This window comes from Anneissia japonica, unplaced genomic scaffold (assembly GCF_011630105.1).
Source record: "Anneissia japonica isolate Jap-2015-1 unplaced genomic scaffold, ASM1163010v1 scaffold287990_len610157_cov183, whole genome shotgun sequence".
In the NCBI taxonomy this organism is placed as follows: Eukaryota; Metazoa; Echinodermata; class Crinoidea; order Comatulida; family Comatulidae; genus Anneissia; species Anneissia japonica.
In genome coordinates, this window is record NW_022743371.1 from 416,878 (window position 1) to 440,596 (window position 23,719).

At 30.8% G+C, this 23,719-nt stretch overlaps 1 protein-coding gene across 1 annotated transcript in view; it reads right to left on the bottom strand.

The window, feature by feature from the left end:
* LOC117119460 (phosphatidylinositol-glycan biosynthesis class X protein-like) overlaps positions 1–23,719 on the bottom strand; it is a 57,280-nt gene that overhangs the window by 15,258 nt on the left and 18,303 nt on the right. Inside the window, exons 4-6 of the mRNA XM_033264294.1 lie at positions 19,588–19,738; positions 13,326–13,551; positions 8,385–8,488 (exon numbers count right to left, since the gene is read on the bottom strand). Coding sequence (XP_033120185.1) covers positions 8,385–8,488; positions 13,326–13,551; positions 19,588–19,738 — 481 coding nt within the window. The remainder of the gene's footprint in view (positions 1–8,384; positions 8,489–13,325; positions 13,552–19,587; positions 19,739–23,719) is intronic.

Here is a 23,719-nt window from a genome sequence, read left to right on the forward strand (position 1 = left end):
GTATTGACCTAGGCTACTACGGCTAATGACAGGTACGCTTTCACCATTAAAGGCTTTTTCTATGAATGGAATGACCTGTACGAAACACGAGCTCCTGTAGACCAAACCCAGTACCGTTACGATTTTAATCGTACGGGAAATATCTTTAAGATCCACAAAATGTAAAAAAAAAATCTCACTAGTATACATGCTTGAGATGTGCCAATTTCTTATTGACATATAAAAACTAAATTCAAATTTATTTTAAAATTTATTTTCATTTTTTTTTCATTTCATTTAGTTAGCCGAAAACAATTACAGAACTGTATAAAAGATTAAAACAATCGAGAAGAACAAGAAAGATACAATAAATGTTGGTCTCTGATTCGACACAAGGCCAGCAGGGTAACCAAAAAGTAAAATAAATTACTGTCAAAGTGGGTCTCCATTTATTATATATTAGCATAAGCTGGCAGTATATATGTTCATGGTTGACATTTCTATTTTTAAGTATAATGGAACTAAAATATTATTATGAATGTATGAATGATTTAACGAATAAATGAATAAGTTAAAGACAATGGGAGTTTCGTAGGATCTGAACCAAAGACTCTGAGATTTGAAAGCAAACACCCATTACACTGTTGCTGCATTCAAATTGAATGATGGGATTGGGTCGTTTTTGTGGTAACGATCTAGTATAAATAATTTACTGATGCGTTTCTCATATTTCAAAATGATGTGTTTCTAATGTTTGTGAGTTTTTATACTAATTGAAAGGAAGTTATCTAGTAAGCGACGATTTGCTGGATCTATTTGCAACAATCATGGGTGACATCAACCTGATTCAGGAATCACTGACTGTAGGCCTTGATCATAAATGTGCCTTTATCATTTAATGACAACAAAAGGCAAGCCCATAGGATAGAAAAAGAATAGAAGCTAAAAAGCAAGGAATGAGCAAAAACAAGCACATGAAAAATGAACTCAAACAAAAAAAACGCGATGATAGGAAAATACTGAGTGGGTGTTGGGAAGCTGAAAAGTTGGCTACCACATGGAAATGTGGGATGCCTGTCTTAATGCCATGCATAAACAAACATTATGAGAAAAGAATTTTTAAAATATTTGTTGCTTGCCTGTGTATGTTATGCAAACTAACCACCCCTTAACCACTACTCATTCAGTTTTTTTTAGAGGACGACCCTTCCAGCATATCCTGGAAGGTCAGCTGATATTAAGGGGCCTTCTTAAATAAATTAAACAATGTAATACTTTATAATAGCCAAATCTCATTACAAGACTTGGGGAGTGGAGTTTTTTTTTATTCGTGAGAAAAAAAAAAACATGCGTAGTCACTGGATTTGAACCCAGGAACTTGGGATTGGAAGGCAAGCCCCATTCTCTGTATATTTTCACAAAAAAACCCTTCAACCATAATCAGAAGAAAAATATGCTCTTGTTAATTAAAAAATACAATTCTATATTCATATGTACCACTGCAACAGCAAAGCAAGAATGTCATTGTAAAACATCAATAAACTATTAAACCAATAATTTTTTGAAAGGTTTGTGATTTTTTTAAAATTGATTATTTTTGGTGGCAGTATATAATAAAAGCTGCAAAAACATAAATTTTAGAAAAACAAATTAAACAGATGGATGGTAAAAAAGGTTATTAGGTTGTTGGAAAGTTGAAAATCGTAGAATATGAAAAACCAAGGTCAAATAGGAAAATAATGAAAAGCAATTACAGATTTCTTGGTACAGTAGTTTGAAAGTGTAATGAAGCTCTGAAATTCCAGGAATGAGTAAAAAACACAATAAAATATGCAGATGCATCTAAGGACTATGTGAACAAAAAAGACACTGGACCTACTATGTCTGCTTGTAAAGCTTTGTTTCCATACAATTGCTACACATTATCACTGACAGCTTTAACTGACTACATTTAACATGGAATCTTAACCTGTAATATTCTTTACTGTAATCGTTTTTGAATATAATAATATTTTTATTACATATATTATAATAATCTTTAAGGATCTATAGCTACTTTTTGTACAAATTTTATATACACCCACCGTATTTCAACAACACAAACTGGAATAGGTTGATATTATAGGTGTCAGGTCATAACCAGGTCCATAGGAGGAGGGGGAGTAGAGGGGTTTCTAAAGGCAGAGTTTTACTAAGAAGTGTTTTTTTAATAAACAAAATAAAACAAAGTTATGATAAAATATTACTACAGTAAAACTTGTCAAAAAGGGTTTTGGACGAACTCCCCAAACCCCCTGGTTACGAGAATGGGTGTTCCAGCATGGATAGACCCCACACATTTGCTTACGAGTAGTATTACTGTGCTGAAATCTATGGTGGGAAAAGTTAAATGGCCATGGCCAAATATATTGTGATTACAGTTACCTTGAAAATTATACGGAATACGGCCTACAAAAATAAAACCTACTGGAAAAGAAGAGAAAATATTAGGGAAAATCATTGTTTATAAAAGTAGGAAAAAGGATGCTAAATAGAGGAAAGGAATTAATTCACTGGGATATGGGGAATTCCCAATTACTTTCCCATTGATAAATATAGTACAATTTGTAAGGGAAACAGTGGGGAAAAGGTCAAAAGCAGTTTAGGTCTATAGCAACATAGACAGAAATTAGACAGCAATTTAACAGAATCTGTAATTCTAGGATAATCTGAAATATCTATGATACAAGGGAAATTTCTAGAGTGTGGGAACAGGAAAGAGACACAATACATGTTGGAATATACGACGGGAACGAAGATAACACATGTGAAAAGATAAATGAAAATAAGAAAAATGCTATAAAAATCCAAATACTTGGAATATGGGAAAGGGAAATTTCTGTGAAATAATTTTCAATATTTGGGAAGCTGTGTTATTGACGAATTTTACTTGTATTTTGTGTACTAGTAACAATAAAATAATCTTGTATCTTGTATCTTGATACGGTAAGGCTTATTTTATACCTTGTTTAACGAACCCTCCAACCGCCGAAAAGGGTGATTTGGAATAAAAATTTAATTGAATTTTTGGCCCGTTAGCGCACTCCCCTGCCACGAAAAGATGGAAATTTCATTAAAAAAATAAAATTTCATATTTATTATGCCCTATGCTCCCCCGAAAGCTGTTAAAAATAGACAGCACCGCGGTCCGTCCCTAAAGAGACCTGCCCAGTGGGCTGATTGGATCGTTAATGTTCCACAGCTGCGGCTAAAAATAGGCAACACCGCGGTCCGTCCCTAAATAGATTTGCCCAGTGGGCTGATCGGATCGTTGATTACAGCATGAAGACTCGCATGTTCCACAGAGACACTTACTGATAAAAATAACTTGTTACATCATGCAATACAAGTGAACGGTCTTCCTTGTGATGGGTGTGTTTGGTTGGATTGGTTGTTGTTGTTGGGCAAAAACTAACCTACAACATCAAGAAAAAAAGTTTAGGTAAAGGCTGGTGCATATGACTACTATAAATTAGGGTGATCCCTTCCCTTTGATGCTTGAGTAATGTCTGATATGAGTTTCCCACCGGAATATTATAGGCCTAGTTTTGGATAGGCCATTGAATCACAGGGCAGTTTAAATGCTGTCTCTTATACACATCTAGATGTGTATAAGAGACAGATATATATATATTAAAATAACAATCAATAATTTAACATGACTTTTATTTATATTACTAATCTAAAATCCATGTTTAACAAGTCAAAGGCATTCCAAACACTTACAGGTTTCACCATCTCCTGTCATTTTAACTTACAATATTTTACACTCTTTAGACTTTTCTTTTGACAAAATTTTAATTTTCCAAAATTCGCCTAGGGGAAGGCAGTAACCGCATAACATTGCTTAGTCAATAAGTAAATCAACTGGGGGAAAACTTAAGAATTCAAAGTAACATAGAGTGAAGTCATAAGATGACAAGTTAGCGGAGGCATTACCCCCTTCATATTAACTTGATTCTAGGAAAAAAATGTCAGTATGTCCCAAATGACCAACAAGGAAATTTGATCTATGAAAATGGTAGGTATTCGACATATATGTCTGTTGAGAAACAGATGTCCTTTAAACTAGTTCACGACGGTTTCCCCTTCTCATTAATTCCAACAAGCCTATAAGGGAGTGAGTACGAAATTGCGAAGGGGCTTGGGAATTAGATCGCCGAATATTTGATTATTAAACTTGCGGAATTTCTGCACATTTTTCTAGGTCATATAAATTAGCATTCCTAAGTAATCTATGATTAGAGGTACGCTTTCCTCTGAGGAGTCCTTCGTAAAATTGATACCAGAGAGGTAACTTGACAATTATGGATATGTTTGCGAGATATCTGCAGCTTTTTAAAATGCGTCAGCAAATTCCTCTGAAGTCCTTTGTCCCGGAAAAGCTTTAGGGAAGGGGGGAAAAAACATGTTGAGGCTAGTAAACGTAGGACAGTAACTACATAGACATTTTCAAATTGATCAACCCTCTAGTCACCACGGTTACAAACAATTGGAGGAAACGGGTGATCAGGTTTAATTACCATGGTGATATGTGATGGCCTGTCACACATGATGTTCAAGACAACTTAACAATCAAATCAGACACCCTGTTTCCATGGTAACTTAATCTGACATCGGCACTCTTTAAATCAACCACTGTTTAGCATATCAAATACTGCAAGTCCTTACCTAATATACTTACAACTTGTACAGTATTAATGAATAATACTTCTGTATAAAAGTATTAGAGGAAAAGTAAATACCTCCCTCTTTAGTCAAGTCTCATACTGAACTTATAATAAATGTTAACTGGAAGGAAGAATAATTCCCAGCTACTAAACACATATATGCAATAAAATAATTAAAACAACTTAAAAAAAACTATTAAAATGCAAGTAAGATATGTTTGTTTAACCAGATAGATAAATACTGTAATTATGACTGCAGCAATGAAGATATAAAAGAAATTAAGAAAATAATAATTAATGTACTGCATACTTCACAATTTCAATTTCACTCATTATATTTAGATTGAAAACTGCTTGTAATTAATAAACCAGAATTAATAACATAAATATAATATTTGTTATTGAAAACAAAATAATTTGTATGTAGAGGAAGAGAATTCTAATTACAAGGAATTCTTAACATCAAGATGTCTCAGATCAACTAAAGATGAACACATTTAGCAATAAATGGTATAAAAAAAAATAACATCAAATTATTAAATCTTTTTTTTGTGTAGCACTTGATTACAATCAATGTTTTTAGGATTTTAAGTTCTCGCTATCTCGAAAGCTCTGATGTGGGCAGTATAATAGAGGCCTTAATGGCCACCCATACAAAAAAGATCTATTAAGCAATCAGATTAATCAATCAGCCAAGTGTTTCTAGAGCCTCGCATCGAAGCTAAAAACTTCAAATATAATACTCGATCCATCAGATTCATCATGTAATTTCTCTGCTTATTCTATCTTCTATCAAAATAAATACCTAAAACAAATGGCATATGTTACACTATATATATTTGCACTGCATTAATTTATATTGATTTAAAGGTGTTACAACAATAAAATACAATAGAATTTTACAAAAATAAAATGCATTATGCCACACCTTTCATTGAAGTAACAGTACCTATTGGGAGGCAGTCACCTATGGCTGCATAACCCTAGTTATAGGGAAAAATGTTTTCAACATTACAGTGGACAGTCAAAAAGCAAATTTGTATGTTATACATGTCCAATTCAAAAGCATCTTTGATTTCCTGAGAAAGTCAGCATAGTTAAACCATTCAAACCACACCTGGGCTTTTTCCTAGGAAAACATTAATCTATGAAAACAAAGTAGTAAATACCTTCCTTCCGGTAGCCATAATGGCACTTCAGTTTGGGTTATATTTTGTTTTATTTTACTGTATGTATCAGTTGTATTATGATTTTTTTTTAAAGGCTAAATATAATAATAAATGATTGAATGCACACAGTTGTTAAATGGCCGTAGTAGAGAATGATAAATTAATTCAAATTGTTATTAGATCCCAAAATTCTTTTTTTTTTTCACTTGACAACAAATTTCAAGTAGGTGTGATGTAACTCTACCTTGTTGTATATGACACGAATAAAATCTAGCCACTAAATAATAATAAAGGGAGGCTGCTTAAATAATTACTTTGTGATAAATAACTGCTGAAAATACAGTATGTGCACTATATAGAGCTCCAAAATCCATGAACAATTTTTTTTTATTCTTCAAATACCTTTCAAACTTACGGTATATTATATTTATTGAATTGTATTCTTTAAATACTTTTTATTTATTTTTTATTTATTTATTTTTTTTTAAACTTTCCAAAAGTGGGGGTTGTGTCTGGCACCTCCTTCACCAAAATCCACCCCTGGATAAATAATGTCAGATCAAGTATCACTCATACATTGGTTCAACCTTACATTAAAATTTACTTATGGCATTTTCTGTAATATTGCAATTCTGGGTGATAATAAATAATATTGCCTTTGAAACGAGTGGGAATAAAGAAGGTTGAAGGGAGCAAAAGGTCAGAGGAACAAAAGGGAAAAGAAAATGAATATCTTTGTGATGTTATTCATGTTTTCAAATGACAATGATCATTTTCTTTTACAATACTGGAACATTACTGTAAATACATCACTGAATAGAGAATTATTAGATTGGACCTACACATTATTCATGGTACTGAATATTAGAATTTTAGTGCATTTCTATAATTATATATACTCACATTTTTGTGTTTTAATCATTTTTTTTTGTTCTTACCTTATTCATTTAATGTATATTTTTATAAAGTATGAAAAATATCAATAAAAAAAAAAATTAAAAAAAATAAATAAATAAAATACAAAAATTAATTTAAAAATTATTATAATTTAGTGCATTTCTATAATTATATACTCACATTTTTGTACTTTAATATTTTGTTGTTCTTACCTTAAATCAATTTGTATTTTTATGAATCATTAAAAAATAAGTTTTTAAAAATTATTAATAAAAATTAAAAAATGTTCTGTTGTAATTTATAAATTATAATTGTACAGTAATTCTACTAGCACTGATGTCTTTTTAATGTTTTTATCTATTTCTCTGAACCAGTCTTTTCTTTTGTTTATATGTTGTATTGAATATTTGTAGTGTACAAAAGGCAAAAGTTCTGATAGAATTCTTTATGTTGGACAAATAATTGCTGTGAAAGCAGCACTTTCATTCATTCATTCATTAAACAAGAAAAATGGCCACTAGGAAATATTTACATCTTTATTAAAAACAATAATTATTATATGATTATAATGAAGATATTTATAGGAACCTTTATGAGTAGACCCAAGGGGCTGAAAAAAGAGAAATATATTATGAAGATGGAGGTTGAATTGATTTCTAGGGTCCAAGCGAAAATTATATTACCAAAGAAGTGCTTAATAAAAAATTACGTCATTCTAAATAAACTTTCATCTGAATGCAATTTGCATGTTCGGAAGAGTTTCAAACTAGCTACAGCTTGGTTAAATACAAAATTACTGTGAAATGTAAAACAATTTGCAAGGTAGATTTTGTTTGAAAATGACAAGCAGAAAAGAAAAGGTAGACATCAATTAAACGTTAGAATATGTGTAAAGAATACATTTTGTAATTTCATTGACGAAAACCAACTAATAAGGACTTGCCTACAAAAGAAGACGCTAATGCATGCTGATGTCCAGATGCACTAAAATGAATCAAGTTCCGATGGTAGCTGATATGTGTATATGTACGTAGACCTTCACAGGGTTGGTTTCTTTAGCGTAATGATTAGAATTCCCCACATCACCCTTGCTAATACTATTGCAGCCCTAGTCCCGAGTTGATTCGCATGTTGATTTTTTTTTTCTTTGATGATTTTTTTTTTAACTTCATGATTCCAACATTAGTTCTCATTATGGCAAGGAGGAAAGCCCTAGTTCTTTTTTACAAACAGACATTAAGTCTAGTTTTGTATATTTTCATCATTACTGTACTCACTATTAATATGGCTAAAAACTACAAGATTAAATCTGACACTCTAATTTGTGGTTCTGTTTGGCTTTCTGTCATATTTGTTTTATTCGAGTGACACTGTTGTTTCTAAATTACCTATAAGAATAACCTTTAACATATTCTTCTTTATATATTATTATTTTTGTATGCATTTTAACACTATTTTTGATAAGAAACCAAGTGATTGAATTATTTGAATCTAAGCACTTAGTTTAGTTTCTCTCTATATAAAAATAATAAATCAAATTATAACATTTGTCCAACTGAAAACATCAAAAACTGTAGCTATGCAATTGAATTTCAAAACTAATAATTAGCAAAATAATTACATCACTCACATTTCTCTGCAGTAGCTGCCAGTGACAAAGATTTTTTTTCATAGCGGTACACAGGCCAAGGATTATCCTTGTGTCTAATTTCTGATGAGACAATTCGCCATGATCTGGATAAGTTGAGAAAAACAGAATTATTCAAAACATATTTCACTGCATTTTTTCCTCATTACATTTCCGGATTGAGAAATATAATAATATAATGGAAGACAACAACATACGACTTTGAAACTAACCAACTTTAAAAGTTACTTATAAAACATGTGTATTTATTAAAGAGTGTATATCTGAGTAAACATATGTATCTAATTTGTAAAGAAATTCAAACGTCTTTCATCACATTTTGATTGTTGATAAATACTTCGGTTTTTGAGTCTGTTTAAAATTTCTCTGTGATCAGTCGGGAATTCAACAACCCTTAGAATTCAGGAACCAATGCGGTTTTGGGGCCTAAGAACCTAGAGTTCGTGGGTTTATTCCCCACAAGAATACCTAGATGTCACACTTAACAGTGTGTTCTGTGAGATGTTTTCTCAACAAGGATTCTCATGGTTTTGTCAAATTTATTATGGTTTGCTTCCACTGTTTCCTTTGACATTGTCTTTAAGTGTTTCTTGACATTGTTTTTTCATTGTAGGATAATGCATAATGTTGTAACTTGCATTTAATTAAATTTTTCTTTTGTTACACAGACCCTTAACAAAGCCAAGCGTGCACATAACTGGAAGGAGAGAGAAAAAAAAAACCTATTATAAAAAGACTCTTTCAAATTTTAAAAATGTTTATATTCATATTTACTGTCTTTTTTACAAAATCCAACAAAACAATAGAAATAAATAACAAAGTATCAACAAATATACAGATAGAACGTTAGACCAGCAGACAGATATGTACTGGCAAACTGCATGCAACTTAGAACATGACAGATGAACAGACAAACAAGATACACAACAGTTTATTCATCAATGATGTAAATTATATATTATATAGTTCACTTGAAATGATGGTCCTTGATGCATAAACAACATATAAACACAAAAACAATTTACATAAATAAAATACATATATAAATAAAATTAGTTTTACATGATTTCCATACACGTTTTATCCATCTACTGTACCATGCATCACTTTCAACACTTTCAACTACTCCCCTTGTTGGTATGCCATACTGCCAGACAGTGCAAGACAAAATTTGTAAAGTGACATGTGTTTTGTAAGGCTAACCCATAGAGATATAATAAGAATGCTAGAGCGCTAACCCCAATGTATTCGATGTTCGAAATACGCAGAACTGTGTGTGTGTACCATCCAAGATGGCTGCAATAGATTTAGCCAATCAAATTTCGCTAAGCACCATCGTTTGCAATTGCGCCCTCAATTTACTCAGAAAGTTCAGTACAGTTAGTTACCCGTATGTTTGAAACTCGAGCGTTGCGGTGTTTGGGTGTAATGTACACTATTTTAATTTTCATTCCTTGGTACTTTATTTTTGAATAAGATGCTCCACTTGGCCTCATTTTGGCTTCAATAGTTTAATAATTTGTTATTACCATTACTCATTATCATTAATGAAATAATAGTCAGTCAGAGGGCTTATTAATATGTAATAATATGTACACTAAGCCTGAAGGTGGCGCTTTAATACGACGGCCATCTTGGATGGTACACATACATAACTCTGCATTGCTGCGCCATCTTGTCAGCACTCTAGTTGTTTAATAGCTCTATGGGCTAACCATTATTTAAGTTGAAGTGGGGGGGGGGGATGAGGGCTCGATGATTAAGTAATTGGGGGCGCTAGCTTGCAAATAGGTGATATGAGGTTGATATGATTTTTTTTTCTGCTTGAGAATTCCACACCCTCCCCTACATATGCCACTAAATCTGTAGTGCTCACAAACACTTAAAAATTATCTTTTTTCATTCCATGCAGTTCGTTTAATTTCCGCTATCCTATTTTGTTTATACACTCTACTCACGATATTCTTTCTGGTCGTTATGAGAATATTACAGAAATATTTAACATGATCAATAATCTATGACATGATTACCGCGTCTGCATTTTACTCACACAGGCATGAGTCGACTATAAATCGCGCCGGGCAGCATCACACAATACTATCTAAACTGGCCTTAAGAGAGCAATGCAGCCTAGTCGTTTGTGCGGGGGAACTCTGGTTACCCGATAAATATGGAATTGCTTACCATTTTGAATTAAAAAATCAAAATTTTGATTCAATGACTTAAAGAATTGTCATATAAGGCTTGCCATCCCAAAACCAGCGTACTGTCACTAAATATTAAACGGAGTAATCAGCTTGAGAAGGTGTCAGTATTGAATACTTAATAGTAAGCTGTAATACTTTTACTTATAACTTTGGCAATAGTAAGCCGATGCCAGTATATGATCGTTCAATTTAAAGCTTATAATGTGGAAAATATAAATGTTGGTTTTGGCAAGTCCCATATGTTCTTATTCAATTCAATTCAAACTTAATTTTATAGAAAATCTTTGTTTATACACTGCAATATATAAAAGAAGGAAATTCAATAGTATAGTTACACTGTATAGTGTAACCTAACAGTTAAGAGAAACCAAAACAATTATTATATCAACTGAGATGATTTCCTCCTCTGACGATCTAAAAGACTTTTTTTACACCTTGTTTAGTAAACTCGCCGCCTACAAATACTGATGATTTTGAATAAAATAAAATTTTATTTTTATGCACAAAAAATTGAAAATTTTAAAAAATAAAAGTTTTTCTTTATTTTATTACGCCCACCGCTGCCTTGAAATTTCAAAGAAAATAAGATATATTTCTTCCTAATTATATAAATTTAAAGCATTTAACCATCCCATTACTACACTGTTTACACACACCAATAAAATTTTAATTTTATTTCCCTTCTTCATCTATATGTTCTTAGCAAAACTATTTGCTAAATAAGAAAACAAAATTTAAATTTAATTTTTTTTCTCATCCTCCTCTGACAATCTTTAAAAAAATAAGTTTAAAAACAAAGTTAAAAAAAAGTATCGCCTTAAAAACAATAATAAAACTCTATTATCCAATTCTCAAAAATAACAAATCAATTTAATTTTTTTTTTTTTTTAATAATCTGAACTATTATTTTGGTAGTTGGTTGTTTAACAGAATTAATCAATAAATAAACTAAATTCAGCGTACCATGCATTACATGGACAACCTTGCTAAAATCTATAATTCAAATTAAAGTCTTTAAAGACTATTTGCTGATGTTGGAGCAATCACCATATATCAAAGCTGTGACAGACAACGTTCTGTAGATTCTCTAGACTGAAAACATTCAATAAGTATATCATGCATTAAACTTGCACATTTGGATGCTAGAAAGTTAATGTGACATATTTGGTAATATGATAGCATTTAATAGGAATACTATCATCTGTTTGTCAGAAATACAAAGGGAGAATTATATGATTCAATAGAACAGTCATTAATTCTGGGAGTTGACGTGAATATTAATGGTCAAATCTCTGGAAAAATAAATAGGGTTATGAAGATGATCGTAAGAAGATGGAGAGATGTATACTTAAACAAATGACATTATATTAAATTACATTATGTAAGTGCCCTAGTATTATTTACATAGGGGAAACTAGCCAAACTATCAGATTAAGAATGGATGGTCACAAATTTGGCAATCGACAACAGTTGTAGGAAAAAAAGACCCTTGAAACGATGGCCCGGAAACAATGGCCCTGCAAAAAATGGCTTCAGTAAAAATGGCCCCAAATGCATGCATAGCAAAATACAATAAGATGTGTTTAGAAAGATGTGGATATTAATAATGTCAAATAACTATCTGGAAAGGGGAAAATTTTCCTAGGGCAGACAAGTGACTATGAAGGTAAAATGACAATTTTTGATATGGAAAACAACCTTGTCTTTTCATGAGGTGAGATTTAAGAACAAAATAGAAAAAAAAAATTATAATCATAATTTTTTGGTTAATTCCTTTTTTTTAAAACTTGAAATAATAAAAATAAACTTCCTTATTTAACAAATAGGGTGTGTCTGGCTTGCTATGACAAAATATTATATTTTTGTGTATAAAATTCTATTTTAATGTATGATATTTTAATTCTTATTGTATATATTTTTGTTATGTTTAAACTGTACCACTTTGAAAATCAGTGCAATAATACTGAAAGTGCCTACAGTAAAAAGAAAGAATAAATAAATAAATATAAGGTAAATTATCGTATCATTATTATTAATTATACAAAATGTACAAAATTATTGAAAAGCTACTCAATCAAAACACTTTAAAATGCAAGGTAAACTCTGATTTGTTCCTTTCCGTTAGTGCCTCTAATCACTACTTCAATATTTCGGAAATTGGTACTCTAATATTTCTGATTATGTGTAATTATTTCATAAAAAAGAAAACCTTGTTTTCCAAACTATGCTTTGTTTAATCTAACATAGAGTTCACAATTGGCAAACAGATAGCATTTGTAATGTAAAGACATTTCATGTTGCGGTATTGTGTACGTATCATTGATTATCTATTTATATGTTCTGAATGCCTTAAAGGTGTTCGTCATAACCAGTGCAATACAAATAACCATTATCATTACGTTGTTATAGATAGCCCTACAAAGCCGATAGTATGTAATGTTTCATTAACATGATAATGATTTTAGTGTTATCCCCGAGTACATTAAGGAAATTGGGAAAATCTCTCCCAGCTGAAAACTTTAAGAGAGGTTGGTATAATCTAGTTCAGATTCTTATATTTTCATTTCCATAGTAGAGAAATGCTATTATCATCTTAATCACCTTCACCGATGTTGGTAGATTTATTTTTAATGTCCAATGTGGAAAGTTGATCCAACGGTATCTATAGAAATCACCCACCAGCGTTATGTAATTAAGTTAGAAATTTCAGATTTACCTGAATCGCATCGAACCATCATGTCGGGAGGATGGATGGTAACATTAGCGAAATTCACCGTCGGATGATTTGATGGTCGGTGGTACCGAAGATGAATTGGAAAAGCTGTTTCTATATTAAAATTAGAAGACGTTGGCGGGAACACCTTAGTTTGAAAACTTAAAATAGAATGGCCGCTTGACAAATACTGTGGTTTCTCAACATCAATGTGTTCCAAAGCCAAAACCTATAAGATAAAAAAATAACATTTTTTATGAGGATTTGGAATCAGTTTCTTCCAATTGTAAGGATTAATTCGGTAATTTTCATTTATTTGGTAATTTTCATTTATTTAGAATGTACACTGTAGGATTCTAGAATCAAGCCTAAACTCCAATTCAATTTTAAACAAAAAAAAATATTATTACTACAAAAACAACACATAATATAATTATAACATCTAATTTGCATATTCAACCACCAAGCACATAGAATATTAAAGTATTTTAACAGTTTCTTTGAATGAATACAGAAGTGGTAATAATGCATGTTAAATGTTGAGGAAAACATGTTCTTTTTCTAACTTGGGTAGTTTACTTAACTGAATAACTTAAATTTTACAAATTAATAGTGAATTATATTTTCTAGATTCTATTTTCAAAATAATATTAGATTTAGATTTAGTGATTGGTATTTTTTTAAAAAATGTTCTTCAATATATCTTCTTCCATAAAATGCAAAAATTGGAAAATGTTCAAAATTCTGATTCTCACATGTTTTGGGTGCTAGTGCGAAATTCAAAATTGCGACAAACGACGAGTTTTGCCAGAGCTGGTATATATAACAAGTTTTATTAGAACAATGTTTGAGTACGAAGTGAATTGGCTGTAACTGATACTAATGACCTAAGAAGCTGTTCCACTTTAAAAGTATCATTACTGTTTTTGGAAGTTCAAGTAACAGTGCAATTTAATTCAGCAATTCACCTTACCTTGCAAGAAAAGGAAAAAACCCACGGTAAAACGAACGTAATTATTTGTCATAATTGGAATTAACTTTGGCTCATTTACTTCATTTAATCTAACTCATTACATTAGAGGAAAATGCACAGGGGCAATGGAATTAGGCAATTCAAATCATTAATATCCTCGTCATCGTTGGTTATGTATGAACAAGAATTGAGATGCGAATAACTCATAATGATAGCTAACTATAAAGCTGAAATCTATTTTTATTGTTAATGGCCGTAGTCTGAAGTTTCTGCGGAACTATGCGTTACTTGAGGCATCATCCAACAGGGACTTGACTTTCACTCAACGCGGTAAATTGTTGGGAAGAACTACACATCGAAAAAATGATTTGTAGTATATAATAGTTTTTGTAAAGTATAATTTTGATTATTATATTAATACATAGAGTTAGTTGTTATTGTTTAAACATAAAATAAAATCTTTCCATGAAACCGGTTAAGCTTTTTTTTTTTTTGGCTGCCTTATAACTTTTTGATAAACCTGTATGTGACTTGACTTCCACTCAATGCGATAAGTTGTTGGGTAGAGATACACACACACTGAATAAAATTATTTGTAGGTTAAAATAGTTTTTGTAAAGTAAAATTTTTATTATTTACGTTAATACACTTATTCAAGGTTTTTCAGGTATGGGTAACAATTATTATATGATACTGTGTTAAAGCCATGGACAAAAAGATTACCACATATATAGGCAACTTTTTTTTATACCTTGTTTCATGAAGTTATATTTTTAAAGATTGCCAGAGAAGAATGGAAAAAATATATAAAAATTTTGTTCTTTCATTTAGAAAAATTGTTTTGCCAAAAGCACCTAGACAGAGAACAAATTGAAAATAAAATATTATTAATGAATTAAACAGTGTAGTAATGAGATTGATAAATGCTTTAAATTAATATAATTAAGGAAGATATCTTAGTTTTGGAGATTTTAGGGTAGTGGAGGGCATAATAAAAATTAATATAAATTAAATATTTGTTTTAAATGCTAACTAGCCAAAAATAAAATTTCATTTTTATTCAAAATCACCATTATTGGGAGTTATAAAAGAGTCTTGCTTAAAAGGAAGCAATCTAACACTAAAACCTGGGGGTCCGCTTACACTAAAATGTAAGCCTATAACATATCTTTGTAATGGCATCTACAAACGCTGATGAAGTCATTTCAGAAATTCATGCAATTTTTGTAATATAATTTAAAAATAGGATCAACACTAAAATGAGCCGTTTAGATGCTACAAGTGATTACTGATAATCTATAAAGTGTTTTTAACTCGCCTTAATCACCATATAATGTAAAATTTATACATTATTCAAAAAATTCATCACATGCGTGACGAGTTCCAGTGAGGAAAACATGAAAGTATAACCATCTGACTGTGAATTAAGAGCTGTATATCATATTATTATTATCCTATGTACTACACTCATTGTTTGATAGGTGTATGGCTAATATTACTATATTTTTCCCGTATTATTTTATCTTTGTAAACTAAGAACCATGTTGCCATTTCAAAAAAATGAGAGGTAGTTTTTAAAGAATGAGTATAAAAATAAATGAAAATAGACATATTATCAAATAAATAATAATGATATTAATAATAATTTCTCTAAATCAGACTATGGGAAATATCTTTTGTGTTACTTTCCCCTTAAAATCATTTTTTTTTAAATTGTTCTCTAATTTCTCCATTGTCTAAGTTCCCATTAAGGTAGGTTTTAGTAACATAATAATAATAATAATAACAATAATAATAATAATAATAATAATAATAATAATAATAATAAATAAGTACTGATATATTAATGATATTATTCCCACACTTGTGTTACCAAGTCCTCGAAAATACACCCCGTAAATGTGGCACCACCCCGTACAGAAATATTAAACAATAGGATAAATTAAAAACAAAGAGCCAGCGGCCTCAGACATTTGTCATGGTGACTTTGATACGTTTGGGGATGCCTGCCCAGAGTACTGCCCAATTCACCACCTTGGTAAATAACTCTATGGACTAATTACAGAATGAATGAATGAATTAAACAACAATTGAAGAATAAAGGAAGAAATGGTTAAAGTAACTGCGCCAATTGGCTAAAAACAAAACTTAATTTTTATTTATAAATTATCATTATTGGTAGGTGGTGGGTTCACTAAACAAGGTGCAAAAAAATTCTTGCTTAAGGAATGAAAAAATGATTTAAAGAATGACAAAAAGGGAAAAGGGTTAAACAATCAATACATTCTTAAAGCATAGACAAACATAATATTGCATTAACTTGAAATAAATGTGCAAAGTTGATACTGGATTCCAACACAGTCACGTACTATGTGTTTAGATTAAGAGGATTTTCCTTTAGAATAATGTATATCAAAAAAAGAATTATCATAATAAAGGGTTGGTTTATTAATAAAATCTTATATAAACAAAACCAATTTGTGTTATTCTACTAAACTACAATCGATCACAACTACTAATAATTACAGGATTACTGTATATTAATACAAATTAAAAATTAAATCAAAAACAGCTATCAAATTATGATAAACACAAAATACTGGTAGTATTAAAGACATATCAAATCGAAAATCCAACATTAATAAATAGGACAGTGCAGTTTCAAAACTGTGACAGTATTTTAAATGCTGTATAAATATTAAAATTATTTTTAGCTACAAAGCGAAGACAAAACAGTTTTGTCAGCTTAATCAAATTGATGCAATAAAAAAAGACAAAAAGGGGTCAACAATAGCAATGATGCTCTTCTAAAACTGTGCATGACAAATAAATATTGACACAGCGTTGCTTTACTTAATTGAAAAGATAAATCTTTTGTGATGCAGTCTATACTTTATATACTAGTCGATTTCATTCAAATTCAACAAAAAAAATATGTAACTGGCTCTAGCAAAACCAGTCATTTGTAGGAAAAATTCCAAATTGAGTGTTATTAAATTCTGGAGGAATTCTTCTTTAAAACAATGTTTATTTGATGAAAATTGGTTGAATATTAGCGAAGTTATGAATATTCAATTCATTGAATATCAGTCGTGTAGGTTTTGAGAAAACAGCTTCCTAAGATTCCAAAATCAATAGTTTATTATTAAGATTTGTATTTTTAAAATAAGTTTAATAAACTTTTCAGTTAGATTTAGTGATTGATATTTTGCAGAATGTTCTTCAATGCATCTTACAAAATCCAAAAAAAACTGAAAACGTTCAAAATTCTGATTCTCACACAATTTAGGTGTTTGTGGGAAATTATAAATTGCGACAAATGTTGGGTTTTTCCACAGACCATCATGTGAAATGAAATATTTAATAAACATACATATTATATAATAATTATATTATTATTGAAGATTTTTAAATATTCTACAAATTCTCAAATGTAGAGACAATAAAATGAGTTTGAATGAGTGTATACCAATAACAGAAGTAGAATAAATGTCAAATGTTGTACAATTTCCTGCTAAATAAGTACACCTACACAATTTACAAATACCCAGAGAAGAAGGACAAGCTTTTGTTTAAAAAAATAATAAACTGAGAAGTTCAGAGCAAGAAAATAATGGGATATCAACAGGTGGTATTTTGACTTTGGTTTTACAATGCTATTTTTTTTTTTTTTTATTAAGCCTTGTCTAGACTATCACATTTTGTTTGACAATAACATGTGACATGCCCTCAATATAAACATGTCCATCATGACTATATGGGCATATCTGTACAGTTTTTACACTGTAACATTTTTTCATTCTAAATAAATTGTAATGGTTTGGAAAAGGCTTTGGGCTAAAGGCAAATATGTAAATAACCAACTTAACCGCATGTATGTACCATATAGTTAGATAGTTAGCATGTGTTAATGCTGGCGCCAGTAGGGGCAGGGGAAAATTGTCCCCCATCGGACAGGCCTGGACCTCCCTGTCATCTGACGGACGACTAGGTCGTCGGATCAAAAATAATAAAACAATTTGCCTATAGTAGAGTAAATAACATTATTTTGAGTGCCAATCCTTAATTTTGTGGTCTAAAAGCACATTTTGGACCAAACTAAGCCATAAAAACTCTCCATACAAGGGAGTTTTTATTCCAGGCCGTCGACCAAGACTTCATCGCCCCTTGAGTTGGACCCCTTCCGTCGGACATGTCGGACCTGTTGTCGGCAAATTTCTTGCACCACCGCTGGTGTGTGTGTCCATGTAAGTGTGTGTAAGTATCAAAAACATCAAAAGCCGAAAACACTGTTTGTAAAATTTAGAAGTTATAGTAGACCAGAAAGCTACCAGTGAAAAGTGGTATAATATACATTTATTTTTTTTTAAATTTTAATATTAGGAAATCTTACTTATTCTACCACCAGTCATAACGTATGAGGCAAAGACAAGCCAAACCAGTCACTCGTTGCAAAAATCGATTTTTGGTTATTAATACGGCTTTCAACAGTCAAACAATCATTTAATCGGACATTAATTGCTTAAGCGTTTAAACATACAAGATACAAGATTAAACATACAAGATACTTTTATTGTCACAAGTAAAATTCTTTTCCCTGATGCTTATACACGTAATGAATATAAATATAAATACAAAAATAAATACAGAGGTTAGTACAAAAGACCACAAAGGGTGAACAGCACACACAAAATAATAGCACAATTAGGTTGAGAAATCAGCCTTCAAAGTTTATGAATTTGGGCATTTCTCAGGCAGAAACCATCACCAAATCATTCAAAATTGTTTTAACACTGGAAATTGAGAAAATTACAGGATAGCATGATGTATAAATATAAAGGTCAGTTTAGTGCATTAAATTAAATTTCAAAAAAATTGACATTCCAGCATGTTTTGGCCAAAATCTCTGAAACAGGATTTATAATTTGGCCTGTCTTTGGCAAATATTGTTGTCGTATGTGGGCACCTAATGAAAATTCAGATATTAGTAGGTTGGAGAGGGTATAGAACCATCAAGAACCATCATTCATAGAAAAGAAGATAATTAAAGAAGACATTTTTGTGATTTTATAGTTTCGATTATATTTTTGAAGAGTTCCTGTTAGACAATTGTTAATAAAAATTTAAAAAAATAAAAAATTGGGATACCTCATATTCAAATAGATTACTCTCAAACCCCCTACCTTCCAATTGAAAGTTCACCACCTTATATGCTGTGCCACATGCTTCTGCAAGCGTGAATATTAATAAAGTATGAAATAGCTCATGCAAAAGTGCAAAATGATCACTTACTTGAGGTCCTCCAAACTCTAATCTATTCTCTAATTGGTCAAGATCCACAAAGGCCCCACTAGGTAAGTGGTCAATCATCAGAATGTGACAAGTGAGGGAATTTTCAAAATCTTGTGATGACAATTGCAGCTGTACCTTTGTTTCAAGATACCTGCAATTAAAATCAATATTTTATTTTTATAATTAAATAAATTGCATAAATGATGATAGTTGTAAATTGACTTACATGAAGGTATTAGGTTGATATTATGAAACAGGTAAAACCTAAAGTTATCATTCATGAACCTATAATCCGTATTTATTCAAATAAACGCCCCACTTTGAATAAAGCATTCCTACCCACGCCTTCCTCGAATAAACTCCTCAAGGCATTTATTTTTTCCTGGAATATACGCCCCTTAAAGGACTACAAACAAATCTTAATAGAAGCAACATCATTCCACACATTTTATTAATTCTACTCTAGTTGAATTGCATTTTTTTTAATATGTCGGCATCAATAACACTTTATGATCACGCAATAACACATGTTGACAGTAATTATATGCTTTAGTTGGACATTTACAGTGAAATTAAGGGGCCTTTATTTGAGTACTACAATCTGGTCATTTATAAAGCGCCTTTTTTTTTTACAGGTACAAAGCACTGACAGTATATATATGTATTTATTTTAGGCGAGACTTTTTTTTATGCTTGTTTCGCGTACTTATTTTTTTAAAGGTCATCTTTGGAGATTTCAAGGCAGCGGAGGGTGTAATAAAAATAAAGAAAAACTTTTTTTCTGAAATTTCCACTTTTTTGTGGCGGTAATTGCGGTAATTGCCAAAAAATTTTATTTTTATTCTAAATCATCAATATATATGGTATTAAAAATTTTTCACCTTACACCAATAAAAGAACAAAAAACAAAAACAAAAAACCTCCCTCTAGTTAAAAAGCCCCATCAAAAACCGCTCTCAAGAAAATGCCCTTGGGCGTTAACCCAAATAAATACGGATTATTTTTGTTAAAACCAACACAATCAATATTTTCCTTTCTAAAGTACAATATCATATTTTGATTTTTCAAACATTCATTCACTGTGTTTGTACTACTACAAACTGTTTGAATTTCAACCTGAATAAATTTTCATGGTATAATCTACTACAGGTATAATCGCTGGATTGCTCATCAGCCAATCCTTGTACATGTTGGAGTGCCAAGTTTCTTTTTTAATAAATTATTGTTATATATAACGATTCTTGCAATACTATTCAATAATAAATTTAAATTTAACGTATGATTTTTTTTTCTTATCATCTAACCACTTTACATTGTCATAGTGACGTCGATCACTAACAAGGCAAATAACTTCACTTGCACAATTTTACAGTCACATCGAGTGGTATAGATGATTCTAAAAATAAGCATTTTTTAATTTACAATTAAAAAGTATTTCAAGAATTATTTATTTTAACAATAATTTAAATGAATGCCAAAAAAACTTGTCTGAACTGATACGTCAATAGGCACCCACCAACACAGCGTCGGTGACCTCACTAAAACCAGCCAATGAGCAATCCAGTTATTATAGTAGAAATCAGTGGTTGTTGTACATACACTGCTAGCAGTTGGCCAATATGCCACAGAGACTTATACCGAAATGTGAAATGTGTTCCTATAACATACATCTTTTTAAAGGTCTACTTCCATAATTTTCACTTTTGATTTATACCTTTATCCCTGAAAAAATTTAATCACCTGAGGATTAATTTTGTCTGTTAGTATTTTTTATCCTTATATTATAATTCTTTCATTTTTCATTTCATTTAATTTCATTTCATTTCTTTAGGCATAAGCACCAAGGATATGCCAATAAGTGAACTTAATCACTGTCCTACGTTGCATATCAAATTAGCAACAATTATTATTATTTACCCCTTTTTTTACCTTTTGTTTAATGTGGTTATCATTTTGTCTTTCATATTTATTTTCCTTATAATTTGTTACTTTGCACATGGCCTTGCATGGCCTTGACAAAAAACACAATTGGGTGAATCAAGTGTATTATTCGTGTAAAAATTAAGTATACTATTATTATTATTATTATTATTATTATTATTATATACGGAATCAACATTAGATATCAAATTTATGTCAAATATTATGTTACAATAGTCAAAATATGGACAACATACTAACAATACAAATACAAAAAAAAAATGTAAAGGCTTTGAAAAAAGGAGATCATTATTTAATACCATATCGTAGGCCCATTCATAAATATAGCCTTGAGCTTATATGATTTTAATTAAAATATGGATTTTTTAATTAGTTATAATATTATGATGTGCATGATGTTTACATACTGAAAAATACAAAAGTATTGGTAATATATTTTAACATTAGTAGGCGTACTGATTTACTGTTTAAACATCACCAGTAGTCTGCCCTAGTTTAGGTTGAAGTAATGACATTGCAGATTATTCTTAGCTTAACTACATAATGCACTTTATGAATTTTAGAGAGAGCAGCCTTGCTCAGTCGGCTAAACTGGTGGTAGCCACTGTGTGTGCGCCAAACCGCGGAGATGCAAGTTCCCCGGTTTAATCCCCATCGCTGCTCTCATTGTGTTTCAGCTGTAGGGCTGAAATACAAGTTATGATAGTCGTGTGCAAAATGGCCCATGTGCACGTTGAAGAACGCAGTACACCCTTCGAAAAAGAGTAGGGGATTGTCTCCCAGTGTACTGCTCAATCACCACCAGGAGGACCCCACTGGAAGCAAGTTTTCGGTCTTAGTGGGCCATCCTTAGTGTAATTAACACCGAAAATATTCCTATCCTACCCTAACCTAGACTAAAGCTAAAATAAAATAACAAACAAAAACAGCCTGGCCACATCACTATTTAAAATTTATCCACTGTGAACATGCATTAACTAATTAACTATACAACTCAATTTATGTCTAAAAATTATGTTTCAATGATAAAAATATGGAAGAACATAGGCTCCAGAGAAATAACCTATAAAAAGGCTTTAGAAAAGAAAAACTCTAGTAATCAATAGTGTTAATATTTGATACCACAGCGTCGGCCTATTCATAACTATCAGCCCCAGGCCTACTGTATGGCCTAAATTATAATATTGATCTTTTTTTAATCAGTTATACAGCATGATGAATTTGAGGTTTACATACTAAAAAATACAATAAGCATTGGTGATATAATTTCAATAGTAGCAGGCCTACTGATTTACTGTTTATGCACGCCAAATACTTTGCCCTACATTCAATTTTGTTTTTGATACAGTCTTTCTTTTTAAAGTGTATAAATTCTGTTTTTGATACTAATTTATTAACAACAACAGCAACAACAACAACAACAACAACAACAACAACAACAACAACAACAACAACAACAACAACAACAACAACAACAACAATATTAATAATAATAATAACATAACAAATGTTCGTGAAACACAGTATAAAAAAGTCTTGACTAGAGACTGCTGGACACCGAGTCAAGAACTTAGATCTTTTAATCATTACAACTCATTTTTTATAAAAAATTATGTTTGAATGATAAAAATATGAACAGATGTACATGAAGGTTTTATATTAGAAAAAGACTGGAAATTGATAATTTAATACCATATGCGTAGGCCTATTCATGCTATAATTCTCAGCATCAGGGTTATTTGCTTTTAATCAAAATATAGAATTTTTATTAGTTAGATGATGCATTTGTATGTTTACACTTTGAAAAACACAAAAAGAATTGTAATAAATTTTTAATAGCAGTAGGCCTACTGATTCACTCTCTACACATGCCAAGTCCCCTGTGCCCTACTTTCTGTATCTACATTCAATATGGTACACTTTTGGTTATAGGCCTAGTTAAAAAAAATAATATAAAAACCACCAATATTACTTATTAAAGATGTAATAATAATTTTAATCAAATGAGCCTTAATGAGTAATGGTCAGAATACCATTTTAAAAACTAGAAATTGCAAATTGCAAGTGAAGTGCTGCGAAGTACAACTGCATATAAATGTTCTTCGAACAAAATTATTTATGCGAGTCAAGTGAAAATAATGAATAATAAAAATATAAAAAATAATATGAGACACGATCCATTGTCTATATT